This window comes from Lutjanus erythropterus, chromosome 11 (genome assembly GCF_056507025.1).
Source record: "Lutjanus erythropterus isolate fLutEry1 chromosome 11, fLutEry1.hap2, whole genome shotgun sequence".
In the NCBI taxonomy this organism is placed as follows: Eukaryota; Metazoa; Chordata; class Actinopteri; order Lutjaniformes; family Lutjanidae; genus Lutjanus; species Lutjanus erythropterus.
In genome coordinates, this window is record NC_139327.1 from 17,137,141 (window position 1) to 17,158,617 (window position 21,477).

General features: G+C 36.3%; 2 protein-coding genes across 2 annotated transcripts in view; both read left to right on the forward strand.

Annotated features, from left to right (window-relative positions):
* The first annotated feature begins 4,620 nt into the window (after positions 1-4,620).
* Positions 4,621-14,479, forward strand: f11r.1 (F11 receptor, tandem duplicate 1). The gene is made up of 10 exons (XM_084731042.1): positions 4,621-4,854; positions 9,149-9,208; positions 9,895-10,011; positions 11,432-11,572; positions 12,171-12,373; positions 12,480-12,582; positions 12,930-13,037; positions 13,579-13,591; positions 13,746-13,806; positions 13,959-14,479. The coding sequence occupies exons 1-10, from the start codon at positions 4,803-4,805 to the stop codon at positions 13,992-13,994; spliced, it is 894 nt and encodes a 297-aa protein (XP_084587168.1). The 5' UTR covers positions 4,621-4,802; the 3' UTR covers positions 13,995-14,479.
* A 2,584-nt stretch (positions 14,480-17,063) lies between these two features.
* ubash3ba (ubiquitin associated and SH3 domain containing Ba) overlaps positions 17,064-21,477 on the forward strand; it is a 28,828-nt gene continuing 24,414 nt past the window's right edge. The window contains exon 1 of the mRNA XM_084731043.1: positions 17,064-17,680. Within this exon, the coding sequence (XP_084587169.1) occupies positions 17,553-17,680 (128 nt within the window). The 5' untranslated portion in view covers positions 17,064-17,552. The remainder of the gene's footprint in view (positions 17,681-21,477) is intronic.

The window sequence follows — 21,477 nt, forward strand, 5'->3', positions numbered from 1 at the left end:
AGGTTTAAATAATATCTTTTTAAATTTTAATTGAGTTTAAAAGTTTGATGATCAGATTGAAAAAACAAACAATCTTTGTTGGTGCAACCCAGCCCTAGACATTAAAAATTTCCCAGCTCAAAAATGGTGCAATGTTGCACTCTGCGACGTGACGTTATTGCTGAGCTTCATCACTCTTTAAGGTAAGCAATCTATTTTGCCCGACTGAAATCTGTCCCCTGTGTCTTTCCTTACTTGGCTGCCAAACAATGAAGGCAGATCGACAGAGGCGACCTTGTGGCACACAGGTCCTCCAGAGGAAGATTGTATTTGTCGATAACATCTGAGCAGGGCAACAAAGACAGCTCTGGAAGAAGTTAATCTAATGATAAGCAGAAAAACTGTTTTTGACTGACCAATAACGAATGCATGAGCAATAAAATCTCTACTCTATTCTATTCTATTCTATTCTATTCTATTCTATTCTATTCTGAGGAGACAATGTATAAAGTCTCTCAACCATTGATTGTGACTAAACAACCCAAAGGCAAACACAGTTGTTTTTATTTTGCCTTTCACTTGTGCCTGAGACACATGATCCATGTTCAGCTGAGTCTTGTTGTCATGAATATACAGTAGGCTGTCTCTGAACGCTGTTTACTTTACTCTGTTTATATATTTACACTGAATATGCTTTATATGGTGCAACGTTTTCTCTGATAATGTAAAGGATTTTTACTTGTGTATATAGTTGAGTAGGTGGTGTGTAGCCAAAACACAATCATTTAACTGCACTGAGAAGCACTGCTGTACTATGTACTGTATAATGACAATAAACTGACCTTAAACTTAACAGCATCAACAAAGAAGAACAATGCTCATTAAATGAAACTAACCAACAATTTAAATGTGTTTCTGTGTGAACTCTGTGCTGCATTATGCTGAAGGTGCTGCTGATGTCCTGCAGAGGGCGGCACCGGGACAAACTGGATTGCACTTGACGGCGTCAAAAAGAAAATGAAACTGCTGCAGGCTTTATAGTCCTGAGTAAATACCAAAGTTTAAAAACTATGCAAAGCAGAATATCTTGTTTGACCAGGTAGTTTAGAGATTAGCAGCATTTATTTAAAAATATGTTTTTACCTGCACACACAGGCTAGAAAATATGTTTGTGTTCTTACAATATCCTGGAAACAATTCACAGGAGTGGTTAAACTACAATCCCCCTAAGAGAGAACTGCAAAACCAGCACTATTATAAAGAAATTGATATACTAATATGGTGATTTATCTTTGCAGAGCAAATGATTCAACCATGTCTGAGTGGCTTAAAATTTACCCCAAACTGATAGAGTGCTTAATCACAATGCATTTTGTCAAAGTTGTTTCATTACAAAATTCTAATGTGTATGCATGTTTATGATTTTTATGTCTGTTCAAGTCAGCGGAGGGATAAACCAGATACAGGCAGGTCTGTCTGTGGGTACACAATATACTTCAAAACACCCCCTGCAGTCTCTCTTTGGTTATGTTTAGCCATCAAAACTATATGGTTAGGTTATAATTAGGAAATGGTTGTAGTTTGGGTTCAAATAAGTATATTAATCCAGCAATTTGTTTCAGTATTGTAGTAAAGTGGGTGTGTTTTATAGTCTGTGAGAACACAGACAGATCTTTCTCACAAGATATGGAAGCATATGTATGCTTCATTCAGCTGTCATAGGAATATTGCTGCGTCCAGTTCTCTCTTAATACATCCATGGGACCCTGTGTAGGTATGAACTCCAAGTTAATAAAAACACAAGTCCTATTTTTCAGGTGATTATACACTAAGAAACACATAATTATGAATATTATACTCCAATTATGACATATTCTGCCAATAAATCCCCATAAATGTTACACACTGAGCCTTTGATATGCTGCTGTAACAGTGTACACACATCAAATAATTTTTTTTCACAGCATTTAGGAACACCTGACTGCTGTAATTTATGCCCGTTCAGCCATAAGAGCACTATAGTGAGTTTAGGTATTGATGTTGGAATGATTTTAAGGAATCACAGGCAGTGTTCTGCCTCAGTCAAAATATGTTTGAATGGGGTTGAGGGCTCTGTGTAGGCCAGTCAAGCTCTCACCATATCTGTGTTGTTTTTGCAGGGTCTTAGCATGTTCAAACAGGAGAAGACCATCCCAGAAACTGTAACAAAGTTGGAAGCACATTATTATATTATAAAACAGTGCTTTCCAACCTTTTTCCTTACAGCACCTTTTTTTTTTATTGTTGAGTAAACTGCTGACCGCAAGTGACATAGTCTGTGGACATTTCATATTACATGCAATGCATCACAATAACATCTGATAAACTGCATGATTAACCCAAACACTAAATACTAAAACTGCCCCAAGTTTCTGTAAAATGAGCGATTTTGATTAACTTTGAGCAGATTATTTTCTTTGAATATATTCATTTTTGAAATTCATTATTGTTTACTTCTTTCTGATGCTTGGCCATTTTTCTATACACGTTTTCTTTGTTCTGACTTTTTACTTTTCTAACAAAGGATGAGGCTGTTTGACAGAGAGTGAATTTAACTTAGTTTTCTCAAAACAAATGAATGAAATGCTGAGTTATAAGCCTACTGTATAATTCTTAAAAACAGTTTTCTCACAGCCCCTTAAATCAAGGCCTCACAACCCTCTGTGAAGCTTAGGTGACCCCTAGTGGTGTTTGGGAGCCCCATGTTGGGAACCGGTGGTCTGAAATATGTCATAGAATTAGACGAAATCATGTAAAACAATAATGGACAAAAAGGAATCCAAAATTATTCATCACACCTACAGAGTTACAAGATGGAGAGCAACAATAACTCGTCCTGCTAATGATTGATTAGAACAACCATAAAGGTGCGCACATTTTCAAGTAGAACCTGAAAACCCTTCCACGATACACACACAGGCTGAGTGTGTAACACATTACAAACCAAACCAAGTTAATTGAACCTTTGACATAAAATATTATACTTTGCATGAAACCACAGTAACTGTTGTGTCTAAAGATCGCTGTTTGAAAATCCATGTATCATAAATTAAAATAGCTGCCCATATCACCAAATGAATGTGAATATGATAAAATAACCTGATAATTGTGGCAACACTTTATTTGACGGCGTGTGCATAAGACATGACATTGTCATAACCGTGACATGACACCTTGATGGAATCTTTAGGACTGTTGTCATCGACTGTAATTTGCTCAATGTCATTTTTAATGCAAAGTAGGGTTAGGCCTGTCGAACAAGGTCAGTTATGAATTAAATATTACATAACTGACAACTGTCATGGTTATGATAGTGTCATGTCAGTCTTATGCACACCCCTTCAGTGTTACCGGGGCTGTAGCCAAGATTTCAGAAATACTGAATCCAGCTTTGTGTGGAACAGCACAACCCCTAATGATTTTTTTGGCTGGTCACCACCCAAACATGTTTTGGTCTAAATGTTGTTTCAAAGCCTTTTCTTTTCTTCCAGGTATGTTATGGTGGAGAATGTGGGAAATATAGATAGAGATATACAGACTCCTTTACCTATCTTTAAATCTCCCCAAATCCCAGAAATATCATATATGACCTCAGTGTCCTATTAGCTACAACGCTGAGTGTTATCATATTAAGGTTTAAATATTCTTATATTAGTAATAATGGTCTAATAATCGTTGTGACAGTACATATTAACATCAATGTCACAGGATATGCTGTCACTGATTAAGAAACATAATAATATTGCTTCACTATGCCTCAGGAAATGTGGAGCTCACAGTAATCATAATATAATGCCTTGTTTTTTGAATATGTTCTTATTTATCTATTACATTAATTTTAAGAATGTCACTTGATTTTGTCCTGTGTTGCTGCCTGACAGTTTCACTTCTCCCATCACATCAAGGATATACAGCTCTGGAAAAAAAAAATAAGAGACCACTTATTTTATGAGAAAAATTATAAAAACCACTGCTGTGATTAAAGATTGAGATTATCCCATCAATATTGATCTCTAAACTCTTCCTAGGTTAAAATATGAGTGTTGTGTTGTTTAATAATGAATATGAATGTGTTTTCTTTGCATTATTTGAGGTCTGAAAGCACTGCATCTTTTTTATTTTGACCAGTTGTCATTTTCTGCCAATAAATGCACTAAATGGCAATATTTTAATTTCAAATTTGAGAGAAATGTTGTCAGCAGTTTATAGAATATAACAAAAATGATCAGATTACTTAAACACATACCTATAAACAGTCAAATCAGAGAAACTGATCATTTTGCAGTGGTCTCTTAATTTTTCCAGAGCTGTATAACATGTGACCCTGACAGAAATCAAATCGTCCATCATATCTTTCGTGTCTGACTCACTTTGTCTCACTAAGAAGAAGAAGGAACTGAAAGAGGCTGAATTCGTGAGTTTAACCTAAAACTCTCTGAGTAATAAAGGACCAACTCAGCCCTGTTTTGTGAATGTGCTTTGTAACAGCTCGGGTGTAGTCAGACCTGTTTTTCCACTCTGTCGTCACCCATACACCTGTGAGAGGATCCTGTTCCCGGAAGTCAGCCAGCTTTGTTGTTACCTGGGCGGAGGAGTCCTCAGGTGAGAGCAGACTGCTGCGGACACAAACGTCGACGCAGTGAATTCGGAGTTTGGAAATACTCGTGCCTGGTTGTTTTTTCGACGTTAAGAGGAGTTTGAAGTATTTTTCTGTTGTTTTTAACCAGGATTATTGTTGTGAAGGGACGCAGTCGTGAAACAAGAGACGAACTAAACTGGTCGACATGCTGGTCAGCGGACTGGTTTCGGTGGCTTTGTTCCTCCTCGCAGCGACAGGTGAGTGGGTTTAGCTTGAGGACAGCTTACGGTTAAAAGCACTGAAGTACAGTTTGAGACAAGAACCGCAACAATAGTTGATATTCAACGCTTAAATACCCAAATAAGTGTTAACTGGCAAATGTTGTAGCCTGTTAAATGAACCTAAACACAGGGGCCTGGTCCTATAAACAACATGTTGGCCTGCTCTGTTTGTGTGAGTTCAGCAGGTTGTTGATGAGGTGAATTTGACTTAAGTGACAATAAAATAGGAATTATCTTTCATATTCAACATGCTGCATCACATGTCAAACATTTACAGTGATCCCTTGCTGAAATGAATTGACAGTAATGGAGCAGCAGGTGTTGTAGGCCCCGGCAGGTGGAGTAGCTTTGAAAGCAGCAGCCACAAAAATGTGGGAGGTGTGGAGAGATTATGAGCTGTTAGCTCTTCCTGTTTTTGTAAAAAATGCCATTGTAATTTGATCGTAAATGTAGGAAGAATGCTCTACAAATACAATGTGTTATCACTGTTTCCACACAGCCATGTTCCTGTAGTGACTTTAACACAGAGAGAGGAAAATTGTAATCATACTAAAACAGAATGAGTTTCAGTGAGTCCACAGTTAGATCAACAATGAGCACAAAGTCGATTCACAAGTTTTTGTTTGATTTCATATAGGGTCTGAGCAATCCTGGACTTTTGGGGCTGTTGTTGATATTAGAGAGTAAAAAAATTCCTATATCCATTTTTAGCCAATAATCTTTTTACAGAATAATATAGAATATATGTACATTAACACATGTTTTGCAATGATCCCTCAAAAGTGGTTATCACTTGTGACTGAGATTTGTAATGGAGGCAGGTATTGTACAGTTTAACAGTGAAAGTTTTTGTCCAGTATGATAACAGGGCACTGAAACAGTAAATGTCCACCAGTATTTTTAATTATTGTGAGTAACTATAAGTGATAGAAACACAAATAGAATAAAATATATGTATATTTTAAACTTGAATAAAAAAAAAATGATCAAAGATACATAAAAGTATGCCTATAAAGCTAACAAATAAAGTCAATCTGCTTTATGTTATGTTAAAAAGATCAATATACGTTGGGCTCCAATTTTATATGTGAAATAGATTCTGTTAAAGAGAACAATCATACAATAGAATCAGCTCTATAAAATTGGGCCTCAGTCAAAACGATGCTCTCTCTGAATTTGATAGATACTTGTTCACAAACTCACCAGCCACTCTTCATGTGACCAAGGTATTTGAAACTGTATTTGTGTGTGGGTGAGCCATTCTCACCAGTGAGTCACCTCAAGTTATGTCCTGGGTTTTTAGGGCTGCAACCAATGATTATTTTCATGATTAATCGATTAATCGTGTAGACTATCAAAAAAATGTGAAAAAATGCTCATCACAGTTTCCCTGTGAAATTTCTTCTTTTGTGCAACCAACTGTCCAAAACCCAAAGACTCTTCATTTACTATCATAAATGACAATGAAAAACAAGAAATTTTTACATTTTAGAAACTGACCCCAGCAAATGCTTGACAATGAGACCATCAGTCGATTATCATAATAGTTGGCAAATAGTTTTCTGCTGACTGATCATTGCAGCTCTAACAGTGCTGTAAATTGTTCGCTGTTTTAATAATACTACTGGCAAAATAAAGATTATAAACTTGTAGCATTAAATTCACAATCTTGTCTTGTAGTAGTGGCAGGATCTTTGAATTTGACTTTGAGCACAGTCTGCTGTATGAAATGTGTGTGCAGTGCCTCTCCACACTTGTTTCACTGACTCAACAGAATAAACTACAGTCACGTTTAAATTTTTTGTTTTGGGGTTGTGGTTTTTTTGTTTGGCCTTTTACCTGCCTGTATTCTCACTGTTCTTCATCCTGAGGGATATTTATCACCACTACACTGAAACTCACAAAGTATGCAAACAAAGAAGTCACACTGTGCTTTGGTTTCATTTTATACTTGAGGCTTATCTCTCCACCAAACCAGAACTGTGACAGTGCTGCTGCCTTATCTCAGCTGAGACTGCCTGACAGAAACCAGGAAGTCTGAATGTAATTTAAATAACTACAATAAACATGTCATTTCTTCAATAATGGAAAGAATTAACAATATAAGAGTTATATTGGTACCCACATTAATTTAAAGTCTTAGTATTAATAGATATTTTCATCTTGTAGTAAGTTTTTTGATGCATACACTATGAAGGATTTGGTTTGCACACAGTTAATGATTAACTGGCTCCTGCTGCTCATGTCTGTGTTTGAAACTTCTCTGTATTTACACAGGCTTGTCACACAATAAGGTGGTAGTTAAATCATGTAACTCCTAACACTTGCAGTAACTACAGTGATATAATGTAACGTCGTGTTATGTATGGTGGGACATAAATTATTTATTTAGTCGCCTGTGTTTCTGTAGCAGCACTGCTGTCCTTGAAAAGGCCCAGTTTCAACTGGACTGGTGACAGTTTCACCGAAAGTTTTCTGGCTCAGCATTCAGGAATGAGACACACTTTTTTTTGTCCACTCCCTGATGCCTGTGAGCGTGCTCCGAGTGTTTACAAGGAGTGCTTTCAATTAAACAGAATGTCATTTTGTGAAGTACTGCTGTGGCCACCTGAGCTCAGATGGTGTTTTTATTTTTAATACAGTGGGCAGGTGAGTTAATGAAGCCAAGTAAAGTTAGATTGTTTTATTAAATCTCATACTAATTTAATCATCATTCATCTGCCCATTATTTTTTTAATTAATTGATTAATCATTAGGTCTATAAAAGTAATTTCCCATTGACTCATTCAAATTGTTAGTTTTGTTCAACCAAAAGCAAAATAAAACAACAGAACAAAAACCTCATCACATCACACAAGGTGAAGAAATCCAGTAAATATTCACATTTTAGAAGCTGGACCCAGTAAATATTTGCATTTCTGCTTTAAAATCATTTAAAATGATCAAAATTTATCTAGTATCGAAGATTAAAGTCTTAAAGATTGATTCATTTTCAATACCTCATTTAAAAACACTGCAATAATAATATACACTATAACATGTCATAGTATTGAATGTAACTAAACTATTTAAAAAGGCTCATTCAAGACCTCAGTTTAATTAAGTCTTTATTAACCTGCCAGACTTTTGGATCGCAGCACAACCAGACAGTGTTCAGTGACTTTTTCTTTACCAGCACTGTGTGCAGGTTGTGAATTTAAAAAAAAATATCTTTAATCTACTATTTTGTAATCCTAGGAGTTTTTTTTTCTTCTTCCATGGTATTGAAAAAGTTCAAGTATCATTTGTTATGGTAGTATTGCATCAAAGTTTAAAATTGTGGTACCATGGCAACTCACTGTCAATTGACTGATCATTTAATTGATCGTTTGCTTTCAGTCTTGGTCAACTTGATTATCAGTCTGGCCGATTATTCAGATATTCAGTATCTTTACAATTATTGGAATTGTGTAATTTTGTTTCTGTTTTCTGTGCAAGCAGTCTCATCAGATTGCTTACAATATTTTTACTTCATTCACTTATACAACTTCTGGAAGCTATTTTGAACTTTCTAATTGTACAGCAGTATTTATTTTTGAATACTAGGGTCTTACAAAGTTGTCCTTTGAATAATCTGTATCAGCCCTGAAAAAAACATATTGGTTTTTAGTCCTACTTGGTTGTTAAACGAAGTACTGAAAATATTCAGATATAAAATTACTAATGAGATTACCACCTCTTTCTCTTATAAATCATTTTCTCACCTAAAGCTGTCCTTGTTGTATTTAATGAGTCTACATGGCTTCCCTTTTAAAAGCAGCCCAACAACAGCACTGATCTCAGACGTTTCTCTCTGATGAAGAAGTAGCACTGACTCTTCATATTTCAAGCCTTCATTTGCAGTTTTAAGCTCAGGACTTCATGATAGATCACACTTTTCCTACACAAACTGCATGTCTTTAATTTTATGCCATTTCGTCAATTGTGAGATGAAGAATTTTTTCCTTGCCACAGCTTGAATATGATGTCTGTTCTTAAAGGAAGTGAGAATTCAGACTCAGCACCTTTTTAAGATTGTGGTCAGACAACAGCATCTCTCATATAACAAACCATTGTAATAGATAAAATAAGTCACGCTGTGCCTATAATTCCTAATTAGAATAACTATTTCCTTTTGCCTGTCTCATTATGTTTGTATCATTCACTGTAATTTCCGTTTATTCATACCAAGAACATGTTATGTAACTTCAGAGTCTAATTACTTGTTTTATTTTCATCTCTTTGTGTCCAGGTGTAAGTGGCTTTACAGTCACTACCTCCAACCCAAATGTGAAGGTGAAAGAGGATGAAGGTGAGTCCTGAATATATAAAATAATTTGAACGTTTAGAATAAGACTGTAAGGTGGCATTGTTTTTGAACAGTGTTTGATCTAAGGATTGACCAATCACCAGGTCCTATTTTCAGCATTTATTTTTTATTTATTTTCATACTTTTGCTCTGACGCAGCTGGCTCTCTGTCTGTAGTCACCATTCTGTGGTTGCAATCGATGTCTCGCCAACAACATTCTCAGATTGGTGTCTGATTATTCTTAAATTTGACAACAATATTTAAATTTTTACCTCAAATGTATAAAAGGCAACTAACAGAACAGCTAGAACAGTCTGGTAAGTTAAGAATATTACATCACTTTACTGTAATGCAGCATTTAAAACCAGGAAAACTGGAAAACACATGCCATATCAAGATGTTATGATATTCCAAATCTTAGATGATATCTAGTCTCGTATCATGATATCAGTATAATATTGATATATTACCCAGCCCTGAGCCACGTAGATAAGCAGTAGTTGTATCTTCATATTTGACCGTCGTAAAAGTTGCCTGTGACTTAGGATGGCCTAAGAGAGTTTAATGAGAGGTTGTATGATCATGCAGTAAATGTGTGAAACTTTCTCTATAGTAGTTGTGTGTTATGGGTTTTTTTTTTTGTTAGTTTTTTTTCTGGATTTATTGTGAACTTATTGTGTTGTTTCAGGTGTTGACCTCACATGCTCGTATTCAGCTGACTTTGGTTCAAATGCCAGAGTTGAGTGGAAATTTGAGGACCCCCAAGGCTCACAGACATATGTGATTTATAATGGGGAAGCAACAGGTAAGTAATTGATGCTCTTTTTGTGCTGACACACTTTTAGATTGTTTTTTCCACACTTTGTCATGCCATTTTTTCCCCATCAATTAAGTTTTTCTTTGCTTCATGTTTGTTTCAAAAATGATGCATAATGCATATTTTCCATTATTTTTAAAACTTTTTCAAAACACTCCTATCTATCGCAACTTCCCCAAAGCGTGTTTTTCTAAAATCCATAACATTTTCCTATAATTGTTTGCAAAATTCTTGTGGCCCATACTGTATGACATAATTTATCCTGAAAAATTTGATGGCAACAACAAATTTGATCAATAAGTAATTTGCTGATTATGGCCTGTCACTGTGTGTTTTCAAAGTTTTCAGAGTATCAAGGTAATCTATATCATCATTATACAACACAGAATTACATAATGAAAACAAAGTTGTAGTTTCCTCATACTAGACTTACATTCAACATATAAACAGATAGCTAAATTCAGAATAGAATAGGATAAAATAAAACAAAAATTACAGTTATTAATGTACATATTAGCAATGTCTTTGGGCTAGCAGCTATGCCATTGTTATACTATCGAGTCTTGGATTTAAAATAAAATTTAAAAATCCGTCTTGATTTAGAAATATCAAGCGTGATATAAGGGCTGGTAAGCTACGCTGTGTCATCTTTGAAGTATTTATTGGGAGAATTGCAGATTCTTCCTTTGATTTCAATGAAAACTATTTTTGATATATTTTTTTTTTATTTAATTTAATATTGAAATTGTGACAACCCTCATACATATACACATATTCACCCAGGAAATAATTCTGTATTGCATTTTTGAATTTGCATCAGATTGAATGTTCAGGAGCCCAAGAAGACTAGAGACAAATCTATGTGCTTCTAATGGGGATTCTTAAATAAACATAAACAGGAGCAACAAGATATTGATAATAATATCTTCACATAAAAGGTTTGGCATATGGGAAACATTGTCGACCAACTTTGACTGTGTTTGTGCATGAAGCATCATCGATGTAAACACAGAGTCCTTCTCCCCTCTTCCTGTCAGGCTGCATTCGGCTGGTCTGACTGGGTGGTTGAAAGATGCCATATTGTTGATCGTCTGAATGTCCGCTGCTGTTTTATTCAAACTCTGACTTCATTTTCGAACACCAATATGTTGTATTTCTGTCATAGGTGATATGTGTATTGGCCATAGAACAGAAAAAAGAGAATAAAACAAAAATGTAGTTAAATTTGAAGGAGCTACTGGCTGCAGCATCTGCATCTGCATGTGCCACTGTGTCCATGAGGGGAAAAAAGCACAGTGAACAGTTTCTATTATTAAAGAACTAATTCAGGGGACTGGGCAGCTTTGCTGGAGGTATATGCTTTCTGAAGCCTTTGAATCTGTTATGTAATTCTGCATCTCTTCCACAGGACCATACGCTAATCGGGTGACAATGTACGGTAACAATCTGAGGTTCTCCAAAGTGACCCGAAAAGATAATGGAGTGTACCACTGTGAGGTGTCCGGCAACGGCAAGTTTGAAGAAGCCACAGTGAAGCTGACTGTTCTGGGTAAGGATCCTGATGTGATTATGTCCTGGAAACATATATATCCATTTATAATCCCCAGAGGCTCAAATCACTAATATAAAATTTGTAATATTCTCATGTAGACTTGTTTGTCTTAAAGGGGCAAAATCAAAAATACATATTTTTCGCCTGGCCTGTAGTGTTGTTTATCCATCTAGTTTTTTTTTATGTGCGTGCAGAGTTTTCTCTCCACTACAGTGGGACTAAATGGCACAAGCACTTTGGTGTCTAAGGCACCAAAAAACACATTTGAAAAATACAAAACCTGTGTCTCTTTCTAAAAATTATGACCTGGTTAGTTGAAATCCACGCACCTTGTTGTGACCAGTTTCTTTCTAATAGAAAGAAAGTAGTTCCAATAGATTCTATTACAGAAAGAAAGTAGTTTCTACATGAACCTGCTCACAGCAAGGTCTGTGGAAACAATCAAAACAATCTAGATGGATAAACAGCACCACTGGCCAGAGGCAAAATATGTATTTTTGATTTTGGGGTGAACTGTCCATTTAAGTTTATATACCGTAAAATGCTTTACTGTACATGTGGACACCTGCTGAAAACTGAATGTCGTGTCCCCCAGTGCCTCCGTCTCCACCCTTGTGTAGGGTTCCCACCTCTGCAACAACAGGCAAGGCAACCACCCTAACCTGCCATGACAATGATGGCTCCCCTCCACCCACATACAGGTGGTACAAAGATGACACCCTCCTGCCCACTGATCCTTCCAAAATAGCTGGCTTCAAGAACGCTACCTACAAACTAAATATAAACAGTGGTGACCTGGTCAGCTACAAGCTATTACTTTCCATTACTTTGCACCATCTTTACTGTGATAGTTGTAGTTCCCATGGCCTTTAAAATTGAAACTATTCCCCGTCTTTCTCCTCAGGTGTTTAGCAAATTAGTGAAAATGGACTCCGGTCAGTACTACTGTGAGGCTTTCAACGATGCTGGTCCTCCCCAGCGCTGTAGAGCCACAAAAATGGAAGTCCGTAAGTGCTCTTCTCTTTAATGTCAGAAAAATGCTTTAGCCTGAACTTACAGTAATCATTAAAACAGGTTCAGCCGGTGGAGGGTGCTGCATGCAAACACTTGATAGTAAACTGGTTTGGCTGCATGAAAGGTGTTTATCTAAATACAAACTCTAACACTGATAATTAAGTTTTCCTTTAATCATTTGGGAACTGCAGCAGCTTTAGAGTTGTATATTTATTTTATTATTATTATAATAATAATAATTATTATTATTATTATTTCTAAAAAAAATGTACTAGTGTATCACACATGTGTTTGACTGTAATTCAGCTAATGATTCTCACAATATGACATTTTCTTGAAGGTGACCTGAACACTGGAGGAATTGTTGCTGGGGTCATTGTGGCTCTGCTGCTACTGGCCCTGCTGGTACTTGGGATATGGTACGCCCACAAGAAAGGATACCTGCCCAGTGAGTTTTCTACAAATAATTCTAATAATTAAATCATATAATTTACTGTGATCATCGATATTCTGATATTCAGTGTTGACGTGACCAAACATCTTGGACCTTTGAATAGTCAGCTTGTTGGGCATTAAATTAATTCATATTAAACTGAACAGGCAGAGATAGTAGGCACATGTTTTTTTAGCAATGTGAAAAACATTGTCAACTGCCACAAACTGTCAGCACAAAGTTTATTGAAAAAGCAAGATTGTGGTTAAAGATTCATTAAACTCAATATTAGACCAGTGGTTCACAGCTTTTTCATATCATGCGTGTTTCAGATACTGCATCATACAAATCACAAATCATATTAGACCATGTAGGCTTTAAATCAGATTTTTAATCAAATTCAACCAGAATAAGTGGCTTCAGTATAGAAACTGTTGTTACTAACTTCAGTGGCTCAGCTCAGTACCACTAGACTTGAATATCTGTTGCGTGTTTGTAAGATGTACCAAATATTTTATCTCACTGACGTTGTTTTCCTTTCCTTTTCCCTTTACAGAGAAGAGTGAAAGGTAAGCGGACTACCTTTTCTATACTGTGTGATGGATTTTACTAGCAGATAATTCATAGACTGGTTTTCTTAAAGGAATGCAGTCTTTCACATTACATGTATAAACTGGCCTGCTGCTCAGCATGTTTTTTTTTTTTTTAATATTCTCCCTGCAGCAAACCAAGGCCCAACGTGGTGTACCAGCCGCCATCATTGTACGGTGGTGAGGATGAAGATGTAAGTATGAGCTTTTTTCAACCATTGTTGTTATTCCAAGAGAATTATATCACAGTTAGTTATGTTAGTTGAAGACAGTGTTTCCTGTGTCTAACAGACTGAGAGCTGTCGGACAGTGTTCCAGTTCTGATCTTTGATGTGTTTGTTTTCAGGGGGATTTCAAACAAAAGTCATCATTCGTGGTATAGTCTGCAAAAAACAGTCAACACCTTGGTTGTAAATGTCTCAGACTGAGATATTCCTGAAGTTTTCGTGACATCACTGGCTCTGAAGATGCAGTTTTTATACGCTGGTGTGATTGTTTGAGTTGACCTGAACTCTCTACTTTAACATCTAAAATACATCAACTTTTGTGCTGTAAGTATCAAGGTTATAACTTACTAGAGACCAGCAATGAGACCTCTTTCATACTTTATTTTTGGTTCCACCCATGTTTGGAGTGTGTGTTTTTGTGTGGATCAGATTTTTTTTGTGCCTCCTAATAACATACCTATTTTTTTATTGTTCAAATGATGCATCTGCATGTAAACATGTCAAATGAAACAGAGTACAGATACTCCCAGTACCCATAATAGGAACAATAAAAGGGATATAAATGTATTGAGTTATTTTTTAAGATTGAAAATGGACACAAGTACCGTAGACTCAAATAGTGCCTTGAGAAAACTAAAAATCACATTTTTATTACATTTATGGACCCATCACCTTAATTTCCCCCAGTATGATTCTCTTATCAGTCAATGTACTGAAACTGAGATAGAACTAGAATATCATAGCCGAGTGTCTGTGAGGTATTTTATCTCATTCCTTTTTAACAAAACTGTTGCATAATATTTTTTCAAATTAAGTTTATTGTTTGTCTTCCTTGTAAATAACAATAGTTTTTACATCTTTAATTTAGAACAATTTTTGAATCATGTCACCGTTGTTTCTGAGCTTTCTGACATTATCTAGAAAACCATTACTGCTTTTATGAGATTAATATTTTAAGTGCTGAGACAGAAATGTGTAAACCTCTGAACTAAATTAGTAAATTAATAGACCCACTAGAAGTGTGTTGTGGTGGCTGTATCTGTGAAGACCCCACTGTCTTCCTGTATTTCCTTATGTTTTTTTTTTCTCATTGTTTTGCTGTGCTTGGGACATTTCACCACCCGAAAACGCTGATATTAGACGTGATACACTTACGAACAGCTGACAATGTGTTGGACAAGTTTTTAAATGATTACCAGCAAGTTTGTATAGCATCATATGTAGTTTTATCATAATGATTATTTAGCCAAACTGTTCTGACAGGATGGTATTAATATTCTTTTGTTTACCTCTAGAAACTAAAATGTCACCCAGAAATTCTCAGGTCATGTGTTTAAGTGGTTCAGTAAGGTCAGCAATCAGTACAAATAATGAGTTTATAGAATCTATCAAGTACAATATTTAAAATGTAAAAGTTTCTACATTGACCTTTACTTTGTAGGAATTTTAGATCTGATGAATCAGCAGATGGTTGTAACTTTGCATTATGTTGGTCAGTAAAATGTCATAAAATAAAATGAGTCTACTGTTGTGTGTTAATTTACCAGTAACCAACTTTGTGTAAACAGTCAAGCTACATTATAAATTTGTCTGTGAGAAGTTGATTTTATTGGCAAGGCTGCAAATTTGAGGATTTTAGGTGATGATTGACAAATCATACAGCAAAGGATGCGAGAAAAACTAGAAGAGGTCACTCAGTAGAGTGCAGATCCCTGCCAGGCACCAGATGATGACAACAAGCAGAGATTTGTAAAGTTCCTCCAACATTAACACGACCTCATACGTTGTCCTGAGCTGAAACAAGATTTCAAACTGAAGCAGTTGTTGATCACTTGCAGACTCTAGAGGCTGTTTAAGAAGAACAAGAAGTCAGCTGTCAAAGGTTATATAGAGCAGTAAAAACCAAAACACATAATTCAGTCAGTCAAGTTGCAGTATAACATCTGGGTCAGTTCAGACTAATGTAATGTATGTAGTGAAGACTTTGAAGGAATTTATTATGGAACGATCAGCTGTATTGACCTATAACTGAATGAATTTAATCAAAGGTATTAAGAGTATTTTGGGCAAAATGGAAGTTCTCACTACACGTGTGATTGCAGTGAGTCATTTTCAGTGAGAAACACGTCTTAAGCTGCTTTAGCTGAGACTATTTTTCCTGAGGAGTGCCGAGAACTGATAGAGCTGAACATTATGATATCGCAGTGAAGCTGACCTTTGACCTGCTGGACATAAAATGTCATCAACTAATAATTTTATCCTTTTAGACATTTGTGTGTGATTTTAGCATAATTAATGTATGAAATGTTGAGTTATGGCCAAAAATGTTTTTAATGAGCTTTCAGTGACCCTTGACCACCAAAATCAGTTTATCTTTGAGTCCAAGTGGACATTTGTGTCTCATTTGTGTCAAGTTTGAAGAAATTTCCTCAAGGTGTTCTTGGTCATAACAACACAAAGGCATAAATAAATTAAAAAGTAATTTAAAAATGTTTTTTTCAAGGTTTTTCAAGAATGATGAATCACAGAAGTCTTTCAGCATACAGTCATGAATGTGCACAAAAAAATAGGCTAATAGGTCCAGTAGGGATTGGGAACAATAACAACAACAATAACTTTTACTTATAAGTCAGGGGAAATAATGCAAAATAGTTTGTCCCTCTAGCGTGAACTTGCATAAATATCTCATACGCAAATACTATTCATCAGCAATCTTTTCAGCTATCAGTAAAGGGATTTTTTAAGCAGTAAAGGTAAATAAAGCCATGTTCTGCTAGTTTATGATCTCAGCACAGTCAAATTTCAAAATAAAATGCAGACACCTAAATGTGGGGGTGACCATGAAACTTAATTAGATTAAAACTCCAAAATTAAGAAGTTCTTAAAAAATATATATTTAGGGACATGTTTACAAAGATTGCCGCCCGTATGTTGCTATGGCAACTGATGATGGCGTGCGCCTTGCTTCGCCGCACACTGCGCATGCGCGGAGTGTCGACACCCGCTTTCGCAGACAGGAAGTGTGACCAACTTTTTCCACCATCCAGCCCTACCTCGGCACTTCCCAATACACCGCCTTGACTAATGTGACTAATTTTAGCGCAGAAGTGTAGCATCAGCACGTCTAACCGAGAAGAGCGTGTGTTTGTTTCAGTTTAACGCATATTCCGCACAGAGTTCCTGTCCTCTCTCACACGGTGTACTGTCCCTTTAACTGAAGGGGGGGTTGGGGAGGGTGCTGCTCGGTCTGAGCTGACATCGTTTACAGGCTGAAGCTCCGCTCACTCAGGACCCATTCATAAATAAGACATCGCATGAAGAGGAAGGGGCTCTTATAGTTACTGCATCTGATTTTTCATTGAGCAGAGCGGATGTGAGCGGCGAGCAGGAACCGGACATGTTCACCTCGGTCGGCTGGGGGCTGTGAGTCGGGGGCACGGCTGAGAGAGCAGCGGTGACTTCCCATGGCTGACCCCCCTGCTCATGGTTCTGACTTCATCCAGCTCCGAGCGTTTGTCCAACCCAGAAAAATGCTCGTTTCCACGCAGGGTTTCGTGTTTTTATCTACGTGCTTCCGCTTAAATACACAAGTAGTCCTGGTTTAAACAGTCCACCGCTTCCATACTTCTTCTTATCATTTTTTTTATCATTTTTAATAAATGTAAATACACCAGAGGAGCCGAGGAGCTGACATACCGATGGAGCAGTGAGTTATGGCAGCTAAAGAGGAACTGTACGCCAAAGTGACCCCGCGGAGGCAGCGCCAGACCCGGCCGAGCACCATCAAACATGGGTCCACTCTGGACGTGCTGCTGTCCATGGGCTTCCCCAAGACCAGGGCGTGAGTACACAGCTGGACTCTCCCGACACACTCACACAAACACACACACTATTATAACTGGGTTAAATTCCCAGACAAAGTTTCAGGCTCCTTATCTGTCTGTCTCAGTATCAACATCAGCAGCTCATCTGAAGCACCTCTGCAGCATGTTGTAGTTAACATGTGTCACAGCCTATGGATGCATTTCAAATGACCCCTTTTAAACTTAAGTCTTGAATCTGTATGAATGGAACAATATATCGAATATCGTGATTAAATATCTGCAATGATTAATCAATTTTTAAATTAATCCCCAACTATTTTTATAACTGATCAATCAATTCGACAAATCTTGTAAGGAAAAAAAAAATAAAATTCCAGCTTCTTCAGTGTGATTATTTTCTAGTTTCTTAACTCCTCTATGACAGTAAACTAAATATCTAATATCTATAATATTTGACTGTCGGCAAAACAAGATATTTGAGGACATCATCTTGGGCTTTTGGAAGCACCGATTGACATTTTATGGACTAAACAACTAATTGATTAATTAAAAAATGTATTTACAGATGATTGACTCAATATTGTAACAGACAGTGGAAAAGAGTAGCACTTTAAATGGAAAAACAAAGTTTATGTAAACAAAAATGCTGTACATGTTAGATTTATTATTTGATAAAGGACAGTTTTTCAAGCCGTCTTTTAAATATCGCAATTATAATGATAACAATATCATATTGTTATTTGCATGTATCATGATATCACAATATCATGAATTGATAGAATTGATACAGTATCATAAAACATAATCTTGTGCTACTTAACCATATCAATATTTTCTTACACCCTTACAAAAAATACAACAGTGTAAATATTAGGGCTGCAACTAGTGAATATTTTCTCTGTCAATTAATCTACTTATTTTTTTCATGATTAATTGATTTTTCATTTAGTTTGTAATGTAAAAAATGCTCATCATGATTTCCTACAGTCCAAAGTGACAAATTCCTTCTTTTGTCAAACCAGCAGTCTAAATCCCAGAGACTTTTCACTTATTATAAATGACAAAGAAAAGCAGCGAAGTCTCACATGTAAGAAGCTGGAACCAGCCAAGGTTTGATATTTTTGCTTGATATTGCTTGCATTACTGGACTTCAGTGCAGCAGCATCACTTGTGCATGCACAGTATGCGTGTGTCTGTGTGTGTGCATACAACTATGTCATTAGGACTTTTTTCCTGCTACAAGAGGAGATTCTCAGGGTTTTCTGAGTCATGCATTTCAGTCACCAGCTACCTTCGGTTATTCAATGAAAACCATTCCTGCACACTCCTCAGAACTTCTTTCATTCATCCTTGAGAGAAGAAGTTGCCAGGAAACAAGCTGAGTGAATGTCATGTATGGATTATGTAATTTCTTAAAAAAAATGACAATGTGTAGTTTGACAGTGTGTAGTCTGCTTGTTTGCGGGCATCGTTAACATCTCAGATAAACAGTTCATAATTGGTTAGCATACACTAAAGTACGTTGTATTTGGTTTTAGTTTTAAGGAGTGTTTGGCATGAAGTTTCTATTTGTGAGACCACAAATCATCAAAAGCATTTTTCTTTTAAAACCATAAATCAGAGAAATGATAAAAAATGTTAAATATTTAAGTGCTACGCTGTAAATTAATGTCGGCATAACTTCATGCAGAATGTTAAATTTATTTTGCAAAGACTGTTGCATCACACCTATCTGGACAGGAACTTCCTATCTTGATGATCGTGTCGTAACTGTTTGGTAACCATGGTAATTAGAGTTAGAACCTAATTTTTGAAAAAAAGCCATTACAGATGAACACTTCTTAAATCAATGTTCCAGTCTTAACATAAGATAAGAAATGTGTATTACACAAGCACTTCAACCTCCCAAAACTCTCCTAATTTAAGGATAACTGTTAAGCTAACTTTGACTTTTCCACTTGTAGTAGAAGTTAACTTACTAACTACCTACCATTCATGTTCTCTGGCAGTAGCTAACGATGGTCTTAGCTAACCTTAGCTGCTCTTTTATTGCTTTTACACAATGGATGCCAGACAGGAAAAATACTGTCTGTCACCTTAGCCCACTCTCTTTCTTTTATCGCCTAAGTTAACATTTTTGTAAATTTCCCAAAACGAAGATCTTTGGATTTCTTCACAGATGTTATCAAAACTTCTAACTCATCAGTCTTCAGTTCCCGTCATTGTTTTTGCTCATTTTCTTTGTATTTTTCAGTGTGTATTTCATTATATGTATATGTTTGCTGTTTCACTCAGCAAAATGAGAAAAGTAGTGTTGGTTGCAAGGTAACACACCTACAACTAGTGACAGCTTTAACAAAATGTGAAACTAAAACATGAACTTTGGATAAAGTAATATACTTAAAAAATACCTGATATTTGTTTTCTGTCATTTAAATACCAAAAAGCAATCTTGATGTTGACAGAGAGCAGGAGAGGTGTTCGTAAATGCAAACTGTAAAGGATCAGCAATGTTGGATTGAGTAACAGACCCGGGTAACCAAATATATGGTATTTATAGTCCAAACACTATAATAACCAGTTACTTTTAAACATCAGCTTGAATCCTTTTGCACATACATGCAGCTTTTGATATGGTGTGTATCGACCCTGAATAGGTGTGACATCTTAATTTAAATTCTGCACGGCTCAGTTTTTATGTCTCAGCCACGTCTCACTGTATGAACTCTATCTAATCTCATAATCTATAATCATAATGTCGCTTCTCATTGTTTGTCTTGTCAGTGACTCTCATTATATATCCAGCGTAATGATTTGAACAGCCTTATCTCACACAAAAGCCTTTCTGTATGTGCAGCGTGCCTCAAGATTGTGTCCCACGTAACAAAAGAAATCCGCAATAGTTCACTTTGAGTCTTTGTCAGCAGCGGCGGTAATCTGAGAGCACTGTGATTAACCTCCAGATCTATTTCTCGATTCAGTATCTGAATATAACTATAAAACTGTCTCTCCAAGTAAAACAAGAGACAAACATGCAGAAATAACTGTTGGCAGTTATCTGAGTTTTTGCTAAGTAGGCCAGAAGTGTTGAACAGTCTTTCTTCTTTTAACTAGACAGATACAGTATCTCCAAAATTAAGCCTTTTCATCCTCTGCAGAACTGGCTAAGGTCATCCAGGCTTTCATCGTTCCAGACTGCAGCTCTCGCTCCTGCTGCCTAATGAACCGCTGCAGACAAAATGAGTGACTGGGTTTGGTTATATTTGCAGACTCACATCTATTATTGATGACAGACTAATACACTTTGATTTGATCGAGGCTATAAATTTATAATGAAGCAGAATAATTTAGCATCATTACCTTCAAGCCTGTCTGGTCTGATGTCGATGGAGACACAATAGCAGCGATGGGAAACAATACAGATGGTTATGTAATACAAAATATGTACACGTGAACGGCCTGAAATCAACACAGGTGAGGCAGCACAATGTTTATGCACATCATGTTCACTGTGCATCATTTTGTGTTGGTGTGTTGGTTTGGCTCAGCTCTTCTCTCTTGAGGTTATGGCACAGTACTTATATAGAATTAGCTGATGTAGTGTGGGGAGGGCGGGGTATTTTGTCCTGAATTTTTTCTTTTTGATACCAAAAAGAGTTTTTTCTTTACTTTTACTTTGAGAAATAGAAACACTTCTTACATTCTTAAAGCTGCACTAATGATTTTTCATATTAACACAGACAAAAAGATTATGTATAAGGTTAAAGGTGTCTCTTGTAGTGATGAACCCACAACAAATTATCTTCTCATTGTA

Excerpts from the sequence above, each read along its gene's own strand:
- f11r.1 (XM_084731042.1), top strand. The coding sequence starts at position 4,803 with ATGCTGGTCAGCGGACTGGTTTCGGTGGCTTTGTTCCTCCTCGCAGCG. Across the intron at positions 10,012-11,431 it reads TTATAATGGGGAAGCAACAG|GACCATACGCTAATCGGGTG; the intron begins GTAAGTAATTGA and ends TCTCTTCCACAG. Across the intron at positions 13,807-13,958 it reads ACGGTGGTGAGGATGAAGAT|GGGGATTTCAAACAAAAGTC; the intron begins GTAAGTATGAGC and ends GTTTGTTTTCAG.